Source organism: Rhodamnia argentea, chromosome 1, assembly GCF_020921035.1.
Source record: "Rhodamnia argentea isolate NSW1041297 chromosome 1, ASM2092103v1, whole genome shotgun sequence".
In the NCBI taxonomy this organism is placed as follows: domain Eukaryota; kingdom Viridiplantae; phylum Streptophyta; class Magnoliopsida; order Myrtales; family Myrtaceae; genus Rhodamnia; species Rhodamnia argentea.
The window spans coordinates 15,442,736-15,460,516 of record NC_063150.1 but is presented as its reverse complement, the minus strand read 5'-3'; the positions used below and the strand labels follow the sequence as shown (position 1 = coordinate 15,460,516).

Below are 17,781 nucleotides of genomic sequence, written 5' to 3'. Positions count from 1 at the left end.
ATGAAACATTTGTCCAGTTGCAAAGTTTACAACTGTACAAGTCTTACCGGCATTTGCAACGAGCAAAAGTTGGAACTTGTGGCAAATGGACGTGACGAATGCATTTTTGCATGGGGAGCTAGATCAGTAGATCTACATGAGCCAATCGATGGGCTTTCGTAGTCAAGATCATCCCGAGTATGTGTGTAAGCTCCGGAAGGCCCTTTATGGGTTGAAACAAGCACCAAGGGCTTGGTATGATAAGATTGCCGAATTTCTTACTCATAGTGGTTATTCGGTGACATCTGCGGATTCTAACTTGTTTGTCAAAGCTAAAGGAGGGAAGCTAGCTATTTTGCTAGTGTATGTGGATGATTTAATCATCACAGGAGATTGTGAAGAAGAAATTCTCCAAATCAAGGAGAATTTGTCAGTTCACTTTCGGATGAAAGAACTTGGACATCTCAAGCATTTTCTTGGTTTAGAGGTCGATTATACTCAGAAAGGAATATTTCTCGATCAGCAAAAGTATTCCAAAGATTTGTTGAAGAAATTTGTAATGCTTAAATGCAAGCCAATCTCAACACCAATGGAGCCAAATGCCAAAACGTGTGCTCATGAAGGGAAAGATTTAGAAGATGCTACCTTATACCTGCAGTTGGTGGGTAGTTTTATCTACTTAACTTTAACAAGACCATATATTTCTTTTGTAGTTGGTGTGATGAGTTGCTTCATGCAAAGTCCAAAGAAGACTCATTTGGAATCGGTTCGTCGAATCCCGAGATATGTGAAGAGCACGCTTGGCTATGGTATTATGTACAAGAGAGGTGGAGATTGCAAACTAGTTGGCTATTATGATGCTGACTATGTAGGTAACCATGATACTCGACGTTCAACTACCGAGTATGTTTTCATGCTCGGGTCCGGGGCAATTTCTTGGTGTAGCAAAAGACAATCAACGATGTCTTTGTTAACCACGGAAGCAGTCTACTGAGCAGCAGCGACGGCAGCTCAAGAAAGCACATGGTTTATGCAATTATTGAAAGACTTGCATCAGCCAACAGAGTATGGTATCTCTTGTACTACAACAACTTGTCAACAATACGTTTGGTGAAGAATCCAGTTTTTCATGCAAGAACTAAGCATGTGTAGGTGCATTATCATTTTATCACAGAGAAAGTCTTGCAAGAAGAAATTGAGTTGGAGCATGTCAGAATAGAAAACCAAGCTGCAGATTTGTTTACAAAAGGCTTGAGTAGCAACAAGTTCGAAAGTTTCAAAATGTAAAATGTACTTTATTATTTTTGCGCCGTTGACAAATCGGTTCATGATATTATGCGAAGCACAAATCGACGACGCAGGAGTCGAAGTTTCGATGATTTATCACAGGTGTAGGACGGTACTATACGACCCTACTCGACAATGCGCGCGCGTGTGTGTATATATATATATATATATATATATATATATATATATATATCGTTTAAGTCCGTAGGTTAAGTCGAAGCAGTCTGAGGACTCTGCTCAGGCCCTCTTCCTCTCTATTATTCTATTATGCAATAACATTCTTCACCCATTTTGCTCGTCCCCTTCTAAAGCCCTGCTGAAAGCTCCACAGCCATCTCCGATTCGAGAGTCGATGGGGAAGAAGAAGGTGCAATCGCAGAGCCAAGACCTGCTCCAAACCCTCACCGACTTCACCAGCAAGGACAACTGGGACAAGTTCTTCACCCTCCGCGGCAGCGACGACTCCTTCGAGTGGTACGCCGAGTGGCCGCAGCTCAGGGACCCCCTCCTCTCCGCCCTCGCCCCAGCCCCTGGTCCCGCCCACGCGCCGCCGCCGCCGCAGATACTCGTCCCCGGCTGCGGCAACTCCCGCCTCTCCGAGCAACTCTACGACGCCGGGTTTCACTCCGTCACGAACATCGACTTCTCCAAGGTCGTCATCTCCGACATGCTTCGTCGCAATGTACGCGATCGGCCTGCGATGAAGTGGCGCGTCATGGATATGACCAGCATGCAGGTTCGTTGACCTCGTTTATCTATTTCTTTCTTGGAGGCATAATGCGACTTGTGTGGCGCTTTTACGCGTGGGTGTATGGGCTGTGCACGCAGAGTTTCTGAATGTGAATTTACGTGCGCGCGTGGATTGTTCGTTGAAATGGTGTTACTGGCGTTCTTGCGATGATTTGTGCAGTACGAGTTTATATGACCTAGGATGTCTCCAGAGGAATGGTTCATTGGGATTCAGGCCATGATCAGCTAGTGGAAGCTTCAAAACCTGTGTATTTTTTGGAGTATTTGTGGCTGGGTTTTCTTTTATAGGCATAACTACTATAACTCATAATCAATGAGGTGAAATCCGATTGTACTTGCTTTCAGGAATTTATTTTCACAAAATTGTTCATTTTATCCAACATATTATTGTTGAAGTGATTTGTCTTTTTTCTATTCTAAGTATGTTGATCAGGCTAATTTATGTACAAAAAATAATTTTCACTAGATATGAGTGGGGAAACTGTACATTAGCTTGCTCGACATATATAGTGTAAGATATATGGTTGAATTGGATTGGCAAATAAGAGCCACTGGGAGAGTAAGCTGAATCAAGCTAAATGGAGCACTTTTATAGGGGCTTGCCTGTCACTTGGATAATAGTACATACCCACAGACATGCCCATGCCCATACAATTCCCTCATCACATTATTTCGTTGCTGTGCATTGGCCTTTGGGTTAGCACATGGGGTTGGATTATGTAACTTTAGATCATGAATCATCATCCATCAACTTGAAGTCACTTAGTTGACCTTGCTTGCTGCCGCAAGGGTGATATATTTTTTTATAGCAAGGGGGATGGATAATGCACTAATGCTAGTCTTCAGTTTTGCTGTGCATGTATGTTGGATCTTTCATCAACATGTTTGGTTTTCAACTTCATTTTCTTGTTTCTCTGTCTGATTGATTATGCTGCTCTTGACTTTTTACATTCTCGTTTCATTCAGAAAGATGCTTACAGTTTTGTTTTGGGTTCCACCATTATGTTGATTCTAACCGTTAGCATTTGCACCAGTTCTCAGACGAAACGTTTGATATTGTTCTTGATAAAGGTGGATTGGATGCTTTAATGGAGCCAGAGCATGGGTATAAGCTGGGAGATCAATACTTATCAGAGGTGTTGATACAATTGATGAATGTTTTAAGATACATGCATTTGCAGTATGCTTTTAAGGAATTTAGGTTAGACTTTCCAATAAAATATACATTTCAGGGGATAACTTTCGTTGGTTTTCACCAGGTAAAACGAGTTCTCATATCAGGGGGAAAATTCATATGTCTCACCTTGGCAGAATCACATGTTCTAGGTAACATCTTTTCAAAATCTTGTCAAGTTGTAAGGACTTAATTGCGATCGATGTCCCTTTTCTTTCAATTTACTAGTACTATTTAGTAACTGATAGTCATATGTTGTTAACTAGACTAGAGTGCCTACTCAGCATAGGTTAGGCATGCAGGAGATGATTTTTCTGAAAAGCAAATTTTAAGTGGTTTCTTGATGTAGGAACGAGATGCAAGATGAACATGAAATCTCTCACTTGTTTATGATGTTGGGATATTTCAATTCAATACCTTCTTTTCCATTTTTCTCTTTACAGGGTTGCTTTTCTCTAAGTTGAGATTTGGCTGGATAATGAGTATCCATGCCATACCTCTCCAGTCATGTGAGAAATCCAGCCTTCAGACCTTTATGGTGATTGCTGTCAAAGGGAGTCCTGCTGTGGTACAACCAATAACATCATCCTTTAATCGCTCGTCACTTGACTGCAATAGTAACCAGGTGAGGGAACTGATTAACGTGTCTTTAAGATGGACAAGTGTTTTATGTCGACATGAGTAATTGTTCTGTGGTAGCACGGGAACACATAACAAAACTTTGTTGACATTGCTGTTTTCTCTTTTGTCCTGTTATTTGGAAGTAACTTGATTTTATGATATTATAAGAGAGTATGCTGTTACTGTAGAAATTGAAACTTCTCATTGAATTTTCAGATTCCTGGTATGTATAACGAACTTGATAATGAGAATAGAATTCGTGAAGAGTACCTCACTGGTTCTGATGTGTTGCACTCTCTCGAGGATCTTCGACTGGGAGCTAAAGGTGCTCTGGATAAACTCAATCCTGGACGTCGTGTACAGCTTATTCTAAGCAGTCAAAACTCACGATATAGTTTCAGAGCCGTACTTCTTGATGCACAAGAGCAATCCGAAACCTTCTTGCGCCATTGTGGTGTCATAATTGTGCCTAAGGTTGGTACTTCTTCAACTTGCTTACCAAATGTTTGGCTACATAGAGCCTTTCCCATGTGCATGTGGTCCTCGTTGTATGAAATTCAAGTCTACACCTTCATTTGAGGCGTAACTTCTACTCAAGTAGTATTTGTTGTGTGTCAACGTATCCATGTCTTTTGCAATCTATTAAGTGTGATTGAGTTAGTTTGATTGCTATGATGCTGCAACACTTCCAGTCATCAGAAAGGAATAGCATTAGTTCATCACTGAAATAGGTGCCTTTTTCTTGTTGGGCAATAAACTAAAAGAAGACAAACCGTCGGAACCTCAACTTAATGGTATTTGGAAGTAATGGGTTGCCTAGTGCAGGTTCTCTGTTCTGAGAGTAGCAATATGTTTCTGATTCAGTTTGTAACCGAACTATGTGGATGACACTTGAACGTTAATCTTAAGAAAAACACTAGAGTTTGCAATGGGTGCTATCATGGATGGTCAGCAAGTATTCGCCTCAATTAGATAACATTTATTGAGCTAGATGTTGTATACATTTTTCCATGTGAATATCTTTTGAGTATGCTTTAGAGAAAAATCTTGTCCTTTCAGACATGCTTGTTCAGGTATTTTGTTTGCCAAATTATTGATTCCAAGACAATCCAAACGCAGGCTTTTAGTGTGATGTGAATAAGCTTCTACCTGAGATATGATACTCTATTCTAAATTTATATTGGACTAGCTATTATAAATTTATCAATGTCGATCAGGTCATTTGATGGAATTTGGGCTTTAGGGTCTGTTTAATTGTTGAAAGTATGTGACATAATGTTAATTTCAGACTCGGGCTCGTGGGTGGCTCTACTCTTCAGAAGAAGGTCAATGGAAGGTAGTTGAAAGTGCAGAGGCAGCTCGCCTGATAATGGTACCTTTCCGGAATTTGATATTGCTGAAGTTTAATTAGATGGGTCACCATTCCACTTGATATACTGTTTGATATGAATTTTAGGTTTTTCTGGACAGCAGTCATATGCATGCTAGCATGGATGACATTCAGGTACTATTTGCTTCGTTTGTGTAGTTGTCTAGATATATGTGCGTCTTGGTTTCTGTTGCTAATGACTTTTGGCTGGTATTGTTTTCAGAAAGATTTGTCTCCTCTGGTCAAGCGGTTGGAACCTGCCAACAATTATGGATCTCAAATACCGTAATACTTCTCCCATTTTATTTGGATTTCCAAATCCTTTTGAAGCTGTAAGCTAAACTCTAACTCTAGGAGCACATCATCCATAAGGCATGGAACTACAATGACATATCCGACAATGTTCCTGTGACTTTAGTTATTCTGTAATTGTGATAGTATTTGCTTTGGCCACTCAAATGAAAGTGAAAATATCGGCACGAATTCAATAGATCAGTAAAAAGGACTGGCAATTAAGTGTCTGATCAAGTAACTTATTCATCTTGAGTATTAGGTGTTGACATGCAGTTTTGCAGTATTAGTAAAAAGGCCTGACGATTAAATATCTGATCAAGTACCTTATTCATCTTGAGTATATTAGGTGTTGATATGCAGTTTTGCAGTATCTTTTCCCAGTATAGTGTTTGCAACAGACAGATGATATGAGTAGTGTATCCATAAAAGCTCTGGCTCTTAGTGCTGAAGTCTGAACTTTCAGATTGGAAACAGGTGGACACTCCATTGCTAACTTTCTTTGAATTTTTTTGCTTCCATGAAGACAAAACATGTTTCCTGGCTTTCTGGAGTTATATAAGTGGCATTTAGATTGTTTAGATGATGCTCATTTAATTCTAGAAGCATTGATTTTATGTCAATTAAGATTCTTCTCGTCTCTTATTCAGGTTCATGATGGTTGATGACCCGATCAAGGAGAGAGAATTAGTCCACCAGGTTCTTATCTTCAACTGTCCATCAATCAAATTGGTACTGTGAACTGGCTTAAGAGAAAGGGAAAAGATGAAACAGGAGGTATAAAACATGGAATCACTGAGAAAGCTGTATAAGATTGGAGCAAGGAGAATCAAAGTGCAACAAGAAGAGTAAGAAACACTAAAAATGGACATAAGAGAAATTTCCCAAAAGAATAGGTAATTATTTTGTTGTCAACAAGACAACTAATTGAATTCAAGACATTTTAAGGAAACGTCATGATCTTAGATTTCCTCTTGACTGACGGTTGTGCTTTCAAGAATTCTGCATTGCAGAGACTGATAAAGTGATAAGACCATCAATAAGATTTTTATGGATGGACTAATGAGATTTTGTCAGTCTATAACAGGAAGCAGAAATTTTTGAATGTTGCAAATGGGCGAATAGGCGTTCTTCCATTTTCTTCCACCTTCTGTGACTTTAGGTTGGTATGGGCCCTGTAGAATTATGCTGGCTGGCTGTTGCGTAGCCTGTTTGGTTGTTTCTAAAGGGTAGTATTTTCATATTAGAGGCTTTGATGGACATTGTGTAATTCGTGTCTGGTAAATGAGCCCCACCTCCTTCTGCCGCTCCACCAAACCGGCCCGCCCCCTCTCTTTCCTTTTTTTTTTTTTTTTTCCTGCTTTGAGCTCCTTTGGTATGTGGGTTGGCACTCCCTTGATGCCTAATAGTGAATTAATCTTTACCTACGAAAATGGAAGTATCTGTATATCAGAAGGCAGTGATGACCACTGAAGAAAGCAGGGTGATTGGCCAATCAATTCGACCTCAACAATCACCAAAGCTGTGCACTGTGATAAATAAGGACTTGTTAGGGTCATGCCATATCTCACTACTGAATGCTCTGCGTAAGTTGTGGAGGGCCTTTGGCCAATTGATGAAAGACGAACTGAAACCACCTCTCCTTTCTTTTGGCCAAAAATCTCCTCTCCTTTAATATACTCATTTTGTTATAGTGAAAGGGGTCCAATCTCCTTACCCTTTGCCCCAAATCAGAGTGTCTTTTGCCGCCACATTGAGGAAAATGCCGACTTCCGTTGCTGGACTTGAAAATATTTGAACCCTTTGCTTTCTCCAATTTTTTTTTTTCTTCACCTTAACTTATGCTTAACTACTCTCTCCCTTAAACTCCTTTTTTAGAGTTGGCGCAGTCTGAAAGCCCTCCTTTCTTACAGATGAAGTTTCTGTAATGCTGTCTGGAAATTTTTTGACAAATGTGTTCACCATTGAAATAATATTGTCTTTATCATCGTACTTTATTTATTAGACAAATTAGTAGTATCCTATTCTAATTGATAGTTTAACTGATAACAGTCTGTAACATAATTATAAAAAAAAAAAAAAGGATATTACATGGGCCTTAAACTAGTATGCTGAAAAAGAAGCATACATCAGGATCTGGAAGTTATCCCTTAACAGTGTTAACTTATATTTGGAAGAAAAAATGCCTCTCAATAATGTTGAAGCTTATTATGAAGATGAACGAAGCTCGCATAATGGAATATTAAAAAGTTTAAAGCAGAACATGATGCAATGAAAATACATGATAACTTCTCCTAACTCATGCTCATTCTTTAAAGAGGAAAGAGATAGTATTGTTTAGCCTTAATTTGATCGGAAAATTCAAATTAAGAATCAAATGAGACGATAGTGGACCTCAAGAGAAGCACATATATTCTCAAACATAATGAAGATACAATCTGTTTTTCTAGCAGAATTGAAACTGAATCATGCCAAGCAGATCCAACCAAAAACTTATGTTCTTGTTCGCTACAATGTTATTGATGTCCATTAGTCGTCTGTATGATGAATTTATGCAAGGGGATACGCGAGTGAAGGCATCTGACTTGGGAGTATCTTCTCATGCTCTGTCACTGACTCTAGAACCTACCCTATGGAATGCCAGTTTGACCGATCAGGATTTTTGTTTCTCATTCTGGTATTCAATTTCAATGAATGAATTTAGCATATGCTGTCTAAATCTATTTATCCAAAGATAGAATTACTCGTTGTAAAGCAGAAAATGTAAGGTCATGCAATGTTTATTTATAAATGATGGAGTCAACCACGCCTAATGTTAATGGTAGAATTTCCATACGGTCTGTGTTCATTTCAATGTAATAACAAGTTAATCCGTCTTAGTTATTAACCTTCTTAGAGTATCTGAAATTATCCGTGTAACATAGGCAAACTGGTTGCTATAGTTTCTCAGTTAAAGAATTTGAAAGACGCAGTTGAGAAAGGACCATCATTGTTGGGCAAATAATGGAACCATTGTACTTCCATTTTCATTATGTGTGGAAAACTGTTATCTTCATGTTCTCATATTTGTTGAGATTGTTTGCATGTAGATCTGTCCTTCCATAGCTGTCTTATCAATTTTCAGCTAATCTAGTATTATAAGTGCCCTTACTTTTTACAACAATAGTTTCTCACTAGAATGTTCTGCATGATTCTTTTGTAAACAGCATTTCTGTATAACGTCAGTGACTTCTGCATGTGGGCTGTAAATGCAAGAAATGCTTTGGATGAACCAAAAACTATCAACCATAACTAAGCTGCACATTTTAAGCATGGCTTTTTTTATACAAAAATATGTAATCGAATGTACCACGTATGATCCTCAGATAATTTCTTGCTGTAAATTTGTAGGTCACATCTTCCTTGACTGGACGAATAACCATAGAGGATGTGGTTTTCAGTAATGTTGAAGGTGATGTCAGTCACATCTTGCCTGATGGAGACTTGACATTCCGGCGTATGATTTTTCAAAGGAATGAGGATTTGGTGCAGTCTGAGGCTCTGCTAACCAGGGAGGGATCAACCGTCGTAAGTAGTGGTAAAACTGACAGGAGAAAAGTTTCATCTTCCAAATCAAGAAAAAGGGGAAATCAGAGAAAAACCAATGGTAGTAAGTGGCAGGCACAATTTCCATACCGGACTTCAAATGCCTATATTAACAACTCATTATTGAAGGTTTCATTTTTATTTTAAAATTATGTCTCTGAAGAATTCTGTGATTATCTGTTGGTTTTTGACAAAAGATTTGCGATATCTTAGTGGCTTGGGAAATGCATGAGTTGCAGAAGTTTAGCGAGTTCTATATGTAAGGAACTGCAAAGGAAGAGGAAAGTGGCAATAATTAAAGGGTTTGGAGGCATTGGCAAAGTGACTTTTGTGCTTTTGATGCTAATAATTACAGTCAATCTATTACTCATATTCCGGGCAATACCTCTTCTTTCCATTTTTCACTGGATTCCCAGATAATTTGCTTGATTTGGTTGTCACCTGTGTTTCCATGTGTCATTATTTGGAACCTAATGGTAATTGACAGAACAGGCCTTAATGTTAATAAGAAGGGGGACAAAATTGCTGAAATATCAGACATGAGTCTCCTTGCATACGAAGGACATAGATTGCTTAATCTCTTCACTCTCAACCAAAATGCTGTATCTAACATATAAAAGAAACTAGCAGTGTCATGATCAGTGCATACCTTTTAAGTAGTTTGTGGATGGTTGAGAGAAATCTTAGGATAAGATAGAATATGCTATTGTCTGTGTGAAAATCCCTATAGTACCCGTCTATGTAGTGTTAGAGGTCATTCTTCTCTGTTGGTTTGGTTTTGCAACTTGAGGAGGAATTCTAAAAAGACACGAGTAATAGACGAGTAATCTGTGAATACTTGGCTAATGAGAGAGCAGAACTGCAACATCTTTTGCTGCTTCATCAATTTTTTTCTCTTTTTATTGATAAACACTGTGAGACTTCATAAGAGCTGAGAATGGTGAGGATAGAGCCGCGAAGTTTTATGTACCAACTACTTTTGTTTGTAGGAGTAGTAAATTAGTAATTTAATATCCTTTTTTTGGCAGTGTATCATTGATTTTCTTGGTGCCGTATTTCCTGTTGTGTATGTCTAATCTACTTGATCAAAGTGGAAGTAAAACTTCTGGTGCTTTGCACCAATGAGTGGATTAGTTACTTCTTGGAGTGGTAAAAATTCTTGTTTTCGCTTTTCGTTTGCCACAAAACACTGGCATGCTAGATTTTTCATTGCTCTTACCTCACCAATATCTTTCGCTACTCTTGTTCAGTTGGTCTCATTCATTTCATGTTGTAGCGCCACAAGAAACCCTGAAGATCTCTCATGACTATTTGGCAAGTTTGTACCACTCTGGTATCTTATCAGGGTTTATGTTGGTGTCGTCATACTTGGAAAAGGTGTCATCCACGGGAAGGACAGTAAGTGCTGCCAATACTAATTATCACCTTTCACTCATTTAGAAGTAGCTGGTGATAACTGTCCAGAGAGCTGGACTCCCATTTCTACGAGGAGGCAATTTATGCATACTTTTAGTCTACTTATGCATGACTATCAACTATAGCGCAGTCTATGCTTTGGTCTACAGTGGATAAAATCATCTTTTTCCTGATGTTTTCTTGCAGATTTAAAAATTGAGCAAATATTTGATCTTTTTTCCTCTCAGGTTAGAGCAGTAGTTATAGGTCTTGGAGCAGGTCTACTTCCTATGTTTCTTCACGGGACTATGCCCTTCATACATGTTGAGGTGAACAATGGCTCATTCTCGTTTATTATGCTTGTATGGCTCTGTAGCACTGGTAATAACAGAATTTTCTTGTACATGCAGGTTGTAGAGTTGGATTCCCTTGTCTTTAGTCTTGCAAAGGAGTACTTTGATTTCATTGAAAATGATCGGATGAAGGTAATTCATCTCCATGAACATTTTCCTGTTCTTCAGCTTTTCACTCGTCTTGAGGCATTGCCCTCTTATCTACTTCACCTCCCAAACATAGTGTTTTGTCTGTGGTATACATAGAAGAGAGTGATGGAAGGGTGAGAAACCATATTTCCAAGTTGTGATGAACGAAGCCTTTGATTGTATTTCATTTTGTTCTACTTTTGGCAATTATCATAAAAAATTTTGGTGACAATGTGGCTAGGTTTTATTTGCTAAACGACTTTTTCTTCAATAATACACCATGGTAAGATGGTATTGTGTTTCCTTTTGCTCTTAATATTCTAACGCACTCCTTTTTAAAAAAAAAAGAAAAAAAGAATTCAATTTCTTTACTGCCGCCGTCACCGTTGACAAACACTGCCGTGAAAGACTCTAGAGTCACCACCACTTTCGCCGCCAATAATCCACCATCATCTCCATAGATCCACCTCATCGCCACCAATAATCCACCATCATCTCCATAAATCCGCCTCATTGCCACCAACAAGTAGTCTCAGCACCACCAACTCCAGCATCAATCTCCACCACCACCAAAAATCCAGGCTGCGCACTTCAGATCCGAGGTAGCATGCCTTAGCTCTGAGGGAACCTATCAAATTTGAGGTCATGATACCTCTGTCGACTGTTAAGGAGGGAGAGAGAGTCACTAGCTAAGGCTGTGACAGCAACGATGGCACCGGTGGTGGCAGAGATGGCACCAAGCGCAGTTGCACGGTGGCTGCATCGACGAGTCCAAGCTCGACCTGTGGCATCAATGGAGGGTCTACAACGAAGAAGTAGGAAGACCATGTATAAGAAAAGGAAAAGAAAAAGAAAAAAACAAAAGGAGAGGAAAGGAAAAAAAAAGAACAAAAATATTTTTCATTTAAAATTGAGTTGGCAATCCTATTCAGCAATAGCACATAAATTTTGCTAAGTAAGAAAGTCACACCCAGCCTAATTTATCAGAGGCCTCACATTGAGCATAATTCAAAAAGTTGAGGTACTTAATTGCATAAAAAGAAAAAGTTTAGGTTTTTTTATTGCAAAATGTGCAAAAGTTCGATTACTTGTGGTGGTTTTATCCAAAAAAGAAATTCTCAGAATGAGTAAACTAATGTGTGAATTCTTGACTTTTACGCTATGAAAATCTCCAAGTGGGCTGTTGTTCCCCCATATTCTTTTCAAGGTTCCTCTGAGTTCTTTCATACTTTTTCCCTTTGCTGTAACTCTGGTATCTTGTCTCAACATGTCACAAGGTAGAGTAGACCTTTTAGGCATCTTATTTTAACTGGTGTATTTTAAGCATAGTCTTGTCTACTTTGATGCTATTGTAGGTACATATCACTGATGGGATTGAGTTTGTCAGACGGGTTGCAAGTACTGTTGCACCTGTGGGGGCTGCTGTGATTGATAGAAAGGAGAATGGGAATTTGAAGACTCTTCTATCTTCTGACAGTGAATCCCTTCTAGACAGCCACAACAGCAGTGAAATTGACATACTGGTTGTTGACGTTGATTCTGAAGATCCAAGGTTTGTATGAATACTGAATTGTACTTTGAATTACTTGTTATTGGGTGGAAAGCAATGTGATGTTCACCTTTTCTAAACTTTTTATTTGTACTTATTGCTGTTTATTACCCGGTGCAGCTCTGGGTTGTCCTGCCCTGCTGCTGATTTCATTGAAGAACCTTTCCTAAAGGACGCAAAGAGCTCCATTTCCAAGCAGGGTCTGTTTGTTGTGAATTTGGTCTCTAGATCTACAAAGATCAAGGAAATGGTGATTTCAAGGTTGAAAACGGTGAGTACGTAGAACTCCAGTTCTTGACTTATGCTAGAACGAATATAATCGCTTTTTCTGCTTTAATATTATTCTCTTAATGTTGTCTGAACATGGTGGCTATTCTTCTTCCTTTTTCAGTATTTTGGCCAAAAGATAGTCATTATTCTGATGTGCGGGTTATGTTGCATATTTGCAGGTCTTCAACCACCTTTATTCCCTTCAACTTGAAGAAGATGTCAATGAGATTCTTTTTGCCCTGAAGACAGACGATGGTATCACGGAAAATCAGTTTACCGAAGCTGCTGATCAGCTTCAGAAGTTGTTGCTCTGCAGGCATCCAAAGATGAGACAAGCCATTGTAGACACGTCCAAGAAAATTACACGCTTGAAGTAAATTGTCAGAGGCAAAATGTTCTATTCTGTTTGTAGCTTTCAAAAGAAAGTCAAAATTTATTTTGGTGCTGCCGATGGTGTAAGTGATGGCCAATTCCATCCATTGTTCCTTTGTGGGAGCTTCTGTATCAAGATCTGCCTAATACGCAATTTTCTATACTACAGTGAGCTTTAGTTCCTCCTGAAAAGTGAACTGATCAGCAGATTGATATGCAAGGACTGCTAGATTCTGAGTCCTCTGGTAGCTAGAGATTGTCGTGTGTCGTTTACGAGCCTGCAAAGCAGCTTCTTCATGATTATGACTGACTGGGTTGTTTAAGGTGAAATTGTCCGTTCGTGCCTAAGTTTTTTGCCTTTGCAAGGAGGCAAAAAGGATGTCGTAATTGATCCGTACATTACTTTTATCCGATCACTCATCATACGTTTGTGGATAAGATGCTTTGCTACGAGAAGTTGGAGTACATCGGCGACTTAGTGCTCAATTTGTTGTTCGCTACAGAACTACGCTTCCTACATCCAGACTTGGGACCCGGGTCACTGACCCGGTCCAACCGGCCAACGTGGACACTGAGAAGCTCGCACATGTTGTGATCAAGCTCGGGTTGCATTGGTATGGGTGCCATAGGAAGCCTGTTTTTGAGGAACAGGTAAGTTTCATATTTTTTTTGAATTTTTTAAACTTAGTTTATTTAATCAGGAGAATAATCAATGTAGTTAGGAAACAAATCCCTGTAATCTTGACCGAATCTCCATTGATTTTCCGATCATGTAAGTCTCCTTGTTATGTTCTCCATTGATTGATTTCATCGATCGTATGAAATGTTGTCAACGGACATGAGAAATCTACTTTTGGGCCAAGTCAATAAATAGATTTATTCGACAGTTTGCAGCAGTTTAATAAACAAGTCAAACAAGTTGACCTTTTTACAACTAAAAAAAAAAAACTACTTGACCTTTTATTTAACACGTGCCTCTCGTTCTTGTTGAAATTTTTGAATCAGAAACCATAAGTCGGTTAATTCAATTCTTGTTGAAGTTTTTTTTTTTTTTTAACCGAGGTTTCTCACATGCAATGGACTATTCCTCGGGATGGTGGGAGTTTTTGTCAATACCACTAAGTAAGTCCCTCAAGAAGTGATCGCTGGGAGTCAAATTTGAGATATCATCAATTTAATTGTCTAAAGCTCAAGCGTCTCACCAACTTATCCAACGCCTCATTAGCAATTCTTGTTGAAGTTTGTTTGCAAAACAAACAATAAAGTGCCATGCGCATTTTGGGTAATCATTCACTTTCCAAGAGTGCTGCTTGAGTATTGGAATATTTTTGTTGGTTCTACTGAATGCCATTCGTAATTCCTTCAATTTCTTTGTAGCTGGAATCAGTATGAAGTTCGCGTTTAGGAGATCCTGTTGCTGAAAGGATAACTTCTGTACTTTTTGGTTCCTTCACTAACAGAGAAGGTTACATGCGACAGTAGTACATCTTATTCACAGAAGATTAATGCTTACTGCTCCTTCGCCTTGCCAGAGCTGATTGCGTAAACTATTTTCTTAAGAGATATTCATTTAAGGTGCAAGACACCACTCACCGACTTTTCTGGGTTTTTGCTCACTCTTTATGCTCTGGATATAGACTTCTAAGAGCAACCTTTCTGCACCTATTTATTGCTCAAGTCTCTGATCTTGACTCTGTATGATCGCAAATGCAGTAGATGACATGGCATGACATGATAGTTGTCGGTGATAGAGGGATGGCAGAAGCGGCAGCTGCCGGAACAACACAAACGAGTGATGTTGAAGCACAAGTGGAAGTACCACCACAAATTGGAACTCAGACACTAGCCGAAGAGCCACAAGTTGCTCAAGTCCGTCAACCTCGTTAATGGGATATTTTGAAGAGCATTGTCTACGGTGGCTTGATAGAATCGATAACAAGTCTAGGTGTTGTGTCATTTGCAGCGGGAGTTGGTGCTTCGACATGTATGTACCCAAATTTCGTCCATTGAGTAATGTGCTCTAAACTACTTACCCTTTCGGTGTGTTCCAACTTGACAGAAGTCTGAAATACATTTAGGCTCCGTTTGTTTCACGAAAAATATTTTTTTATAAAACATTTTCCCCGATTTCTGGTATTTGGGGTAGAAAATATGTGGTCAACGAAAAAGTTCTCTAGTGAATGGAAAATATCCTTCTAAATCTTGGCAAAATGTTTTCCTTTTTTGAGAAAGAGAAATCATTTTCCTCTCAATCTCAGGCTTCTCTCTTGTGTAACTTTTTGAAATAGAAAAAAATTTCCTTTCTCCCTCTTTATCCATCCGCGTTCTCTCTACTCAAAATTTCGTTTTATGAAATAGGGAAATCATTTTCCCCTCGAAATCATCGCTTGCCTCGCCATCTCGAGCTCGATCAAGTCTCACGGCCTCGCTCAAGGCCAATCGCTGTGGCCGCGCTCACCACCCGAAGAAGAAAGGAAAAATAACAAAATAAGAAAGAAAAACCTAAGAGAAGAAAGATAAAAGAAAATAATTAAAAAATCGATTTAAAAAATAAAAAATATTAAAAGACATATACGGTGAAAATTGATTTTTCTCACCAAACAGCAGAAAATATTCCAGTTCGTTTTCATATTTCAGCCAAACACCGAAAAATATCGTCATTTTCCTGAAAAACGACTTTCTAAAAAACATTTTCCAGAAATGCCACATTTTTCACGAAATAAATGGAGCCTTAGTATGAAGGCTGCATGCGATGCTTGATTTCACTGATCAAAATTACCGATTTGATTGCTTGTTGCCCTACAATTTTTCAGTCCTTGTGAAAGTTTTTTGTCTGGTTCACACCTATGTTTTTTATTCTTGGGTGCCTAACCGAACTGTTAGACTATGTTTCTGTGTTTACTTTACTTTCAAATAGTTCTGCTATGATTGTGTTTATTGCATTTCTCGGGAAAAGTACACTAGAAGTGCCATAACTTGTGTACGGCGTTCACTTGAGTGCCATAACTTTCAAAACGTTCACTTAAGTGCCACAACTTTCAAAAATCGTTCACTTGAGTGCTACGTCGGAGTAAAATCATTCACTTGAGTGCTACAGTAACTTTTCCGGCGTGCCACGTCAACTTTCCAGCATCTACAATAACTTTTTCGGCATGCTACAAGAACTTTTCCAGCTGCCACGTCAGCTTTTCCGGCTACCACGTCAACATGGCACTCAAGTGAACGATTTTTAAAAGTTATGGCACTTAAGTAAACGTTTTGAAAGTTATGGCACTCAAGTGAACGCCGTACAAAAATTATGGCACTTCTAGTGTACTTTTCCCGCATTTCTCTAACTTATTCATATATGAATGCAGTGAACACCTTAGGTTTGGGATTGGCTAATTTGTTTTGAGGACTTCTCTTTCGGTCATAACGTGAGTAATTCTCTTTTATCCATGTCAGGCATCTCATAGTGATCTTTATGTCTTCCCACATAATAGTTATTACTTGACGGGTTTCTTTTAAAGTTTACCAGAATTGCTTTGCCAATAGAAACTTCGTCCAAACAGGACTTGAGAGTTGAAGAATGAGCAAGCCAGCCAAGGTACCGAGCAGGCAGACCGATGCCAAGAGGTACTAGGAAAGAGAAAGCACTTTCCCCTGCACGCAATGGTAGCCATTTTATCCTTCATACTCTCTGGCTGCATGGCTCCTATCACTTATGCATTCTCGTTTGGAGAGAGTGACAATAGGGATTACAAGCTCGCCACCTTTGTGGGCGCTTCTCTGTTTTGCATATTCCTAATTTCCATAGGGAAAGCCCATGTCAGGAAGCCACCTAAAACTTGCTTCAAGACAGTGCTATACTAGAACATTATGAGGTTCATGGCATCAGGACTCTCTTTCTTAGTTGGTGCTGATTGAAAAGCTTCTCACCCAAGCTCGGCTGGTTCGATTCGACCTCATCTCTGCATGGGACAGGGCATCTGGAGACTGGAATAATGGAGTCTGGACGGGCAATCTACTGACGTCATCGGATCTCGGAAGCACGCATGGCGCAGAATGGATGGAAGACAGTTTTGTTCTCGAGGTAGTTGTTTCCACTCATGTTACGCCAAGGCGATGAATGATTGGCTATGAGATCATGGAAATGTAAATTATCCTTAAATAAAGAAGAGATAACAAAAAAAAAAGACATTCATTTTTTTTATGAAATATTTCTATAGTAAGATTTAAGTTAGGGTTGATCGACCGAGTATTCCATTTTTTTTAGAGTCTTTCCTAGGGAAGACACTGAGTTTTCGATGTATACATAGGGAAAGCCGTGTGCAATGAAAAATGCAAGCACGGTTTGTGGAGAGATTTTTTTTACGTATTTTAACAAAGAAATTATCTACTCCATCCAACTAGTTTTGGGTTCGACTCCCGGGTAACCCACTCTATGTAGAAAGAATATCGAGATTCTATATATCCGCATGACCTTTTTGTAACTCACCTAGTTGATATTCATTCATATTCAAAAAATTCGGATGAATCTTGATAGATAAGATCATAGAAAGATATCTATAAATATGGATATTGGTTGACATGGGTATATAAGCCATGTTATACTATTGAATAGCAAGCCCTCAATTATCTATTTCTATTCTATTTATAGAGAACTCATGCGCTTGGG

The 17,781-nt window shown here is 39.0% G+C and overlaps 1 protein-coding gene and 1 pseudogene across 3 annotated transcripts; both read left to right on the top strand.

Moving 5' to 3' along the window:
• The first annotated feature begins 1,537 nt into the window (after nucleotides 1-1,537).
• On the top strand, nucleotides 1,538-13,364 carry LOC115753289 (eEF1A lysine and N-terminal methyltransferase). Of its 3 annotated transcripts, none has more exons than XM_030691839.2 (16): nucleotides 1,538-2,002; nucleotides 3,051-3,152; nucleotides 3,276-3,342; nucleotides 3,634-3,815; nucleotides 4,028-4,285; nucleotides 5,100-5,183; nucleotides 5,268-5,315; nucleotides 5,404-5,465; nucleotides 6,122-6,170; nucleotides 8,862-9,117; nucleotides 10,333-10,454; nucleotides 10,700-10,780; nucleotides 10,862-10,936; nucleotides 12,289-12,485; nucleotides 12,603-12,753; nucleotides 12,932-13,364. In XM_030691839.2, the coding sequence occupies exons 1-16, from the start codon at nucleotides 1,619-1,621 to the stop codon at nucleotides 13,127-13,129; spliced, it is 2,316 nt and encodes a 771-aa protein (XP_030547699.1). In that variant the 5' UTR covers nucleotides 1,538-1,618; the 3' UTR covers nucleotides 13,130-13,364. The 3 variants fall into 3 exon arrangements, with proteins under 3 accessions (XP_030547699.1, XP_030547700.1, XP_048138791.1); XM_030691840.2 differs by having other exon boundaries at nucleotides 1,873-2,002; nucleotides 3,088-3,152; XM_048282834.1 differs by lacking the exon at nucleotides 1,538-2,002 and adding an exon at nucleotides 2,535-2,660.
• On the top strand, nucleotides 13,203-17,030 carry LOC115753280 (annotated as a pseudogene).
• The last annotated feature ends 751 nt before the right edge of the window (nucleotides 17,031-17,781 follow it).

Excerpts from the sequence above, each read along its gene's own strand:
- LOC115753289 (XM_030691839.2), top strand. The coding sequence starts at position 1,619 with ATGGGGAAGAAGAAGGTGCAATCGCAGAGCCAAGACCTGCTCCAAACC. Across the intron at positions 3,816-4,027 it reads TTGACTGCAATAGTAACCAG|ATTCCTGGTATGTATAACGA; the intron begins GTGAGGGAACTG and ends TTGAATTTTCAG. Across the intron at positions 5,184-5,267 it reads AGGCAGCTCGCCTGATAATG|GTTTTTCTGGACAGCAGTCA; the intron begins GTACCTTTCCGG and ends TATGAATTTTAG.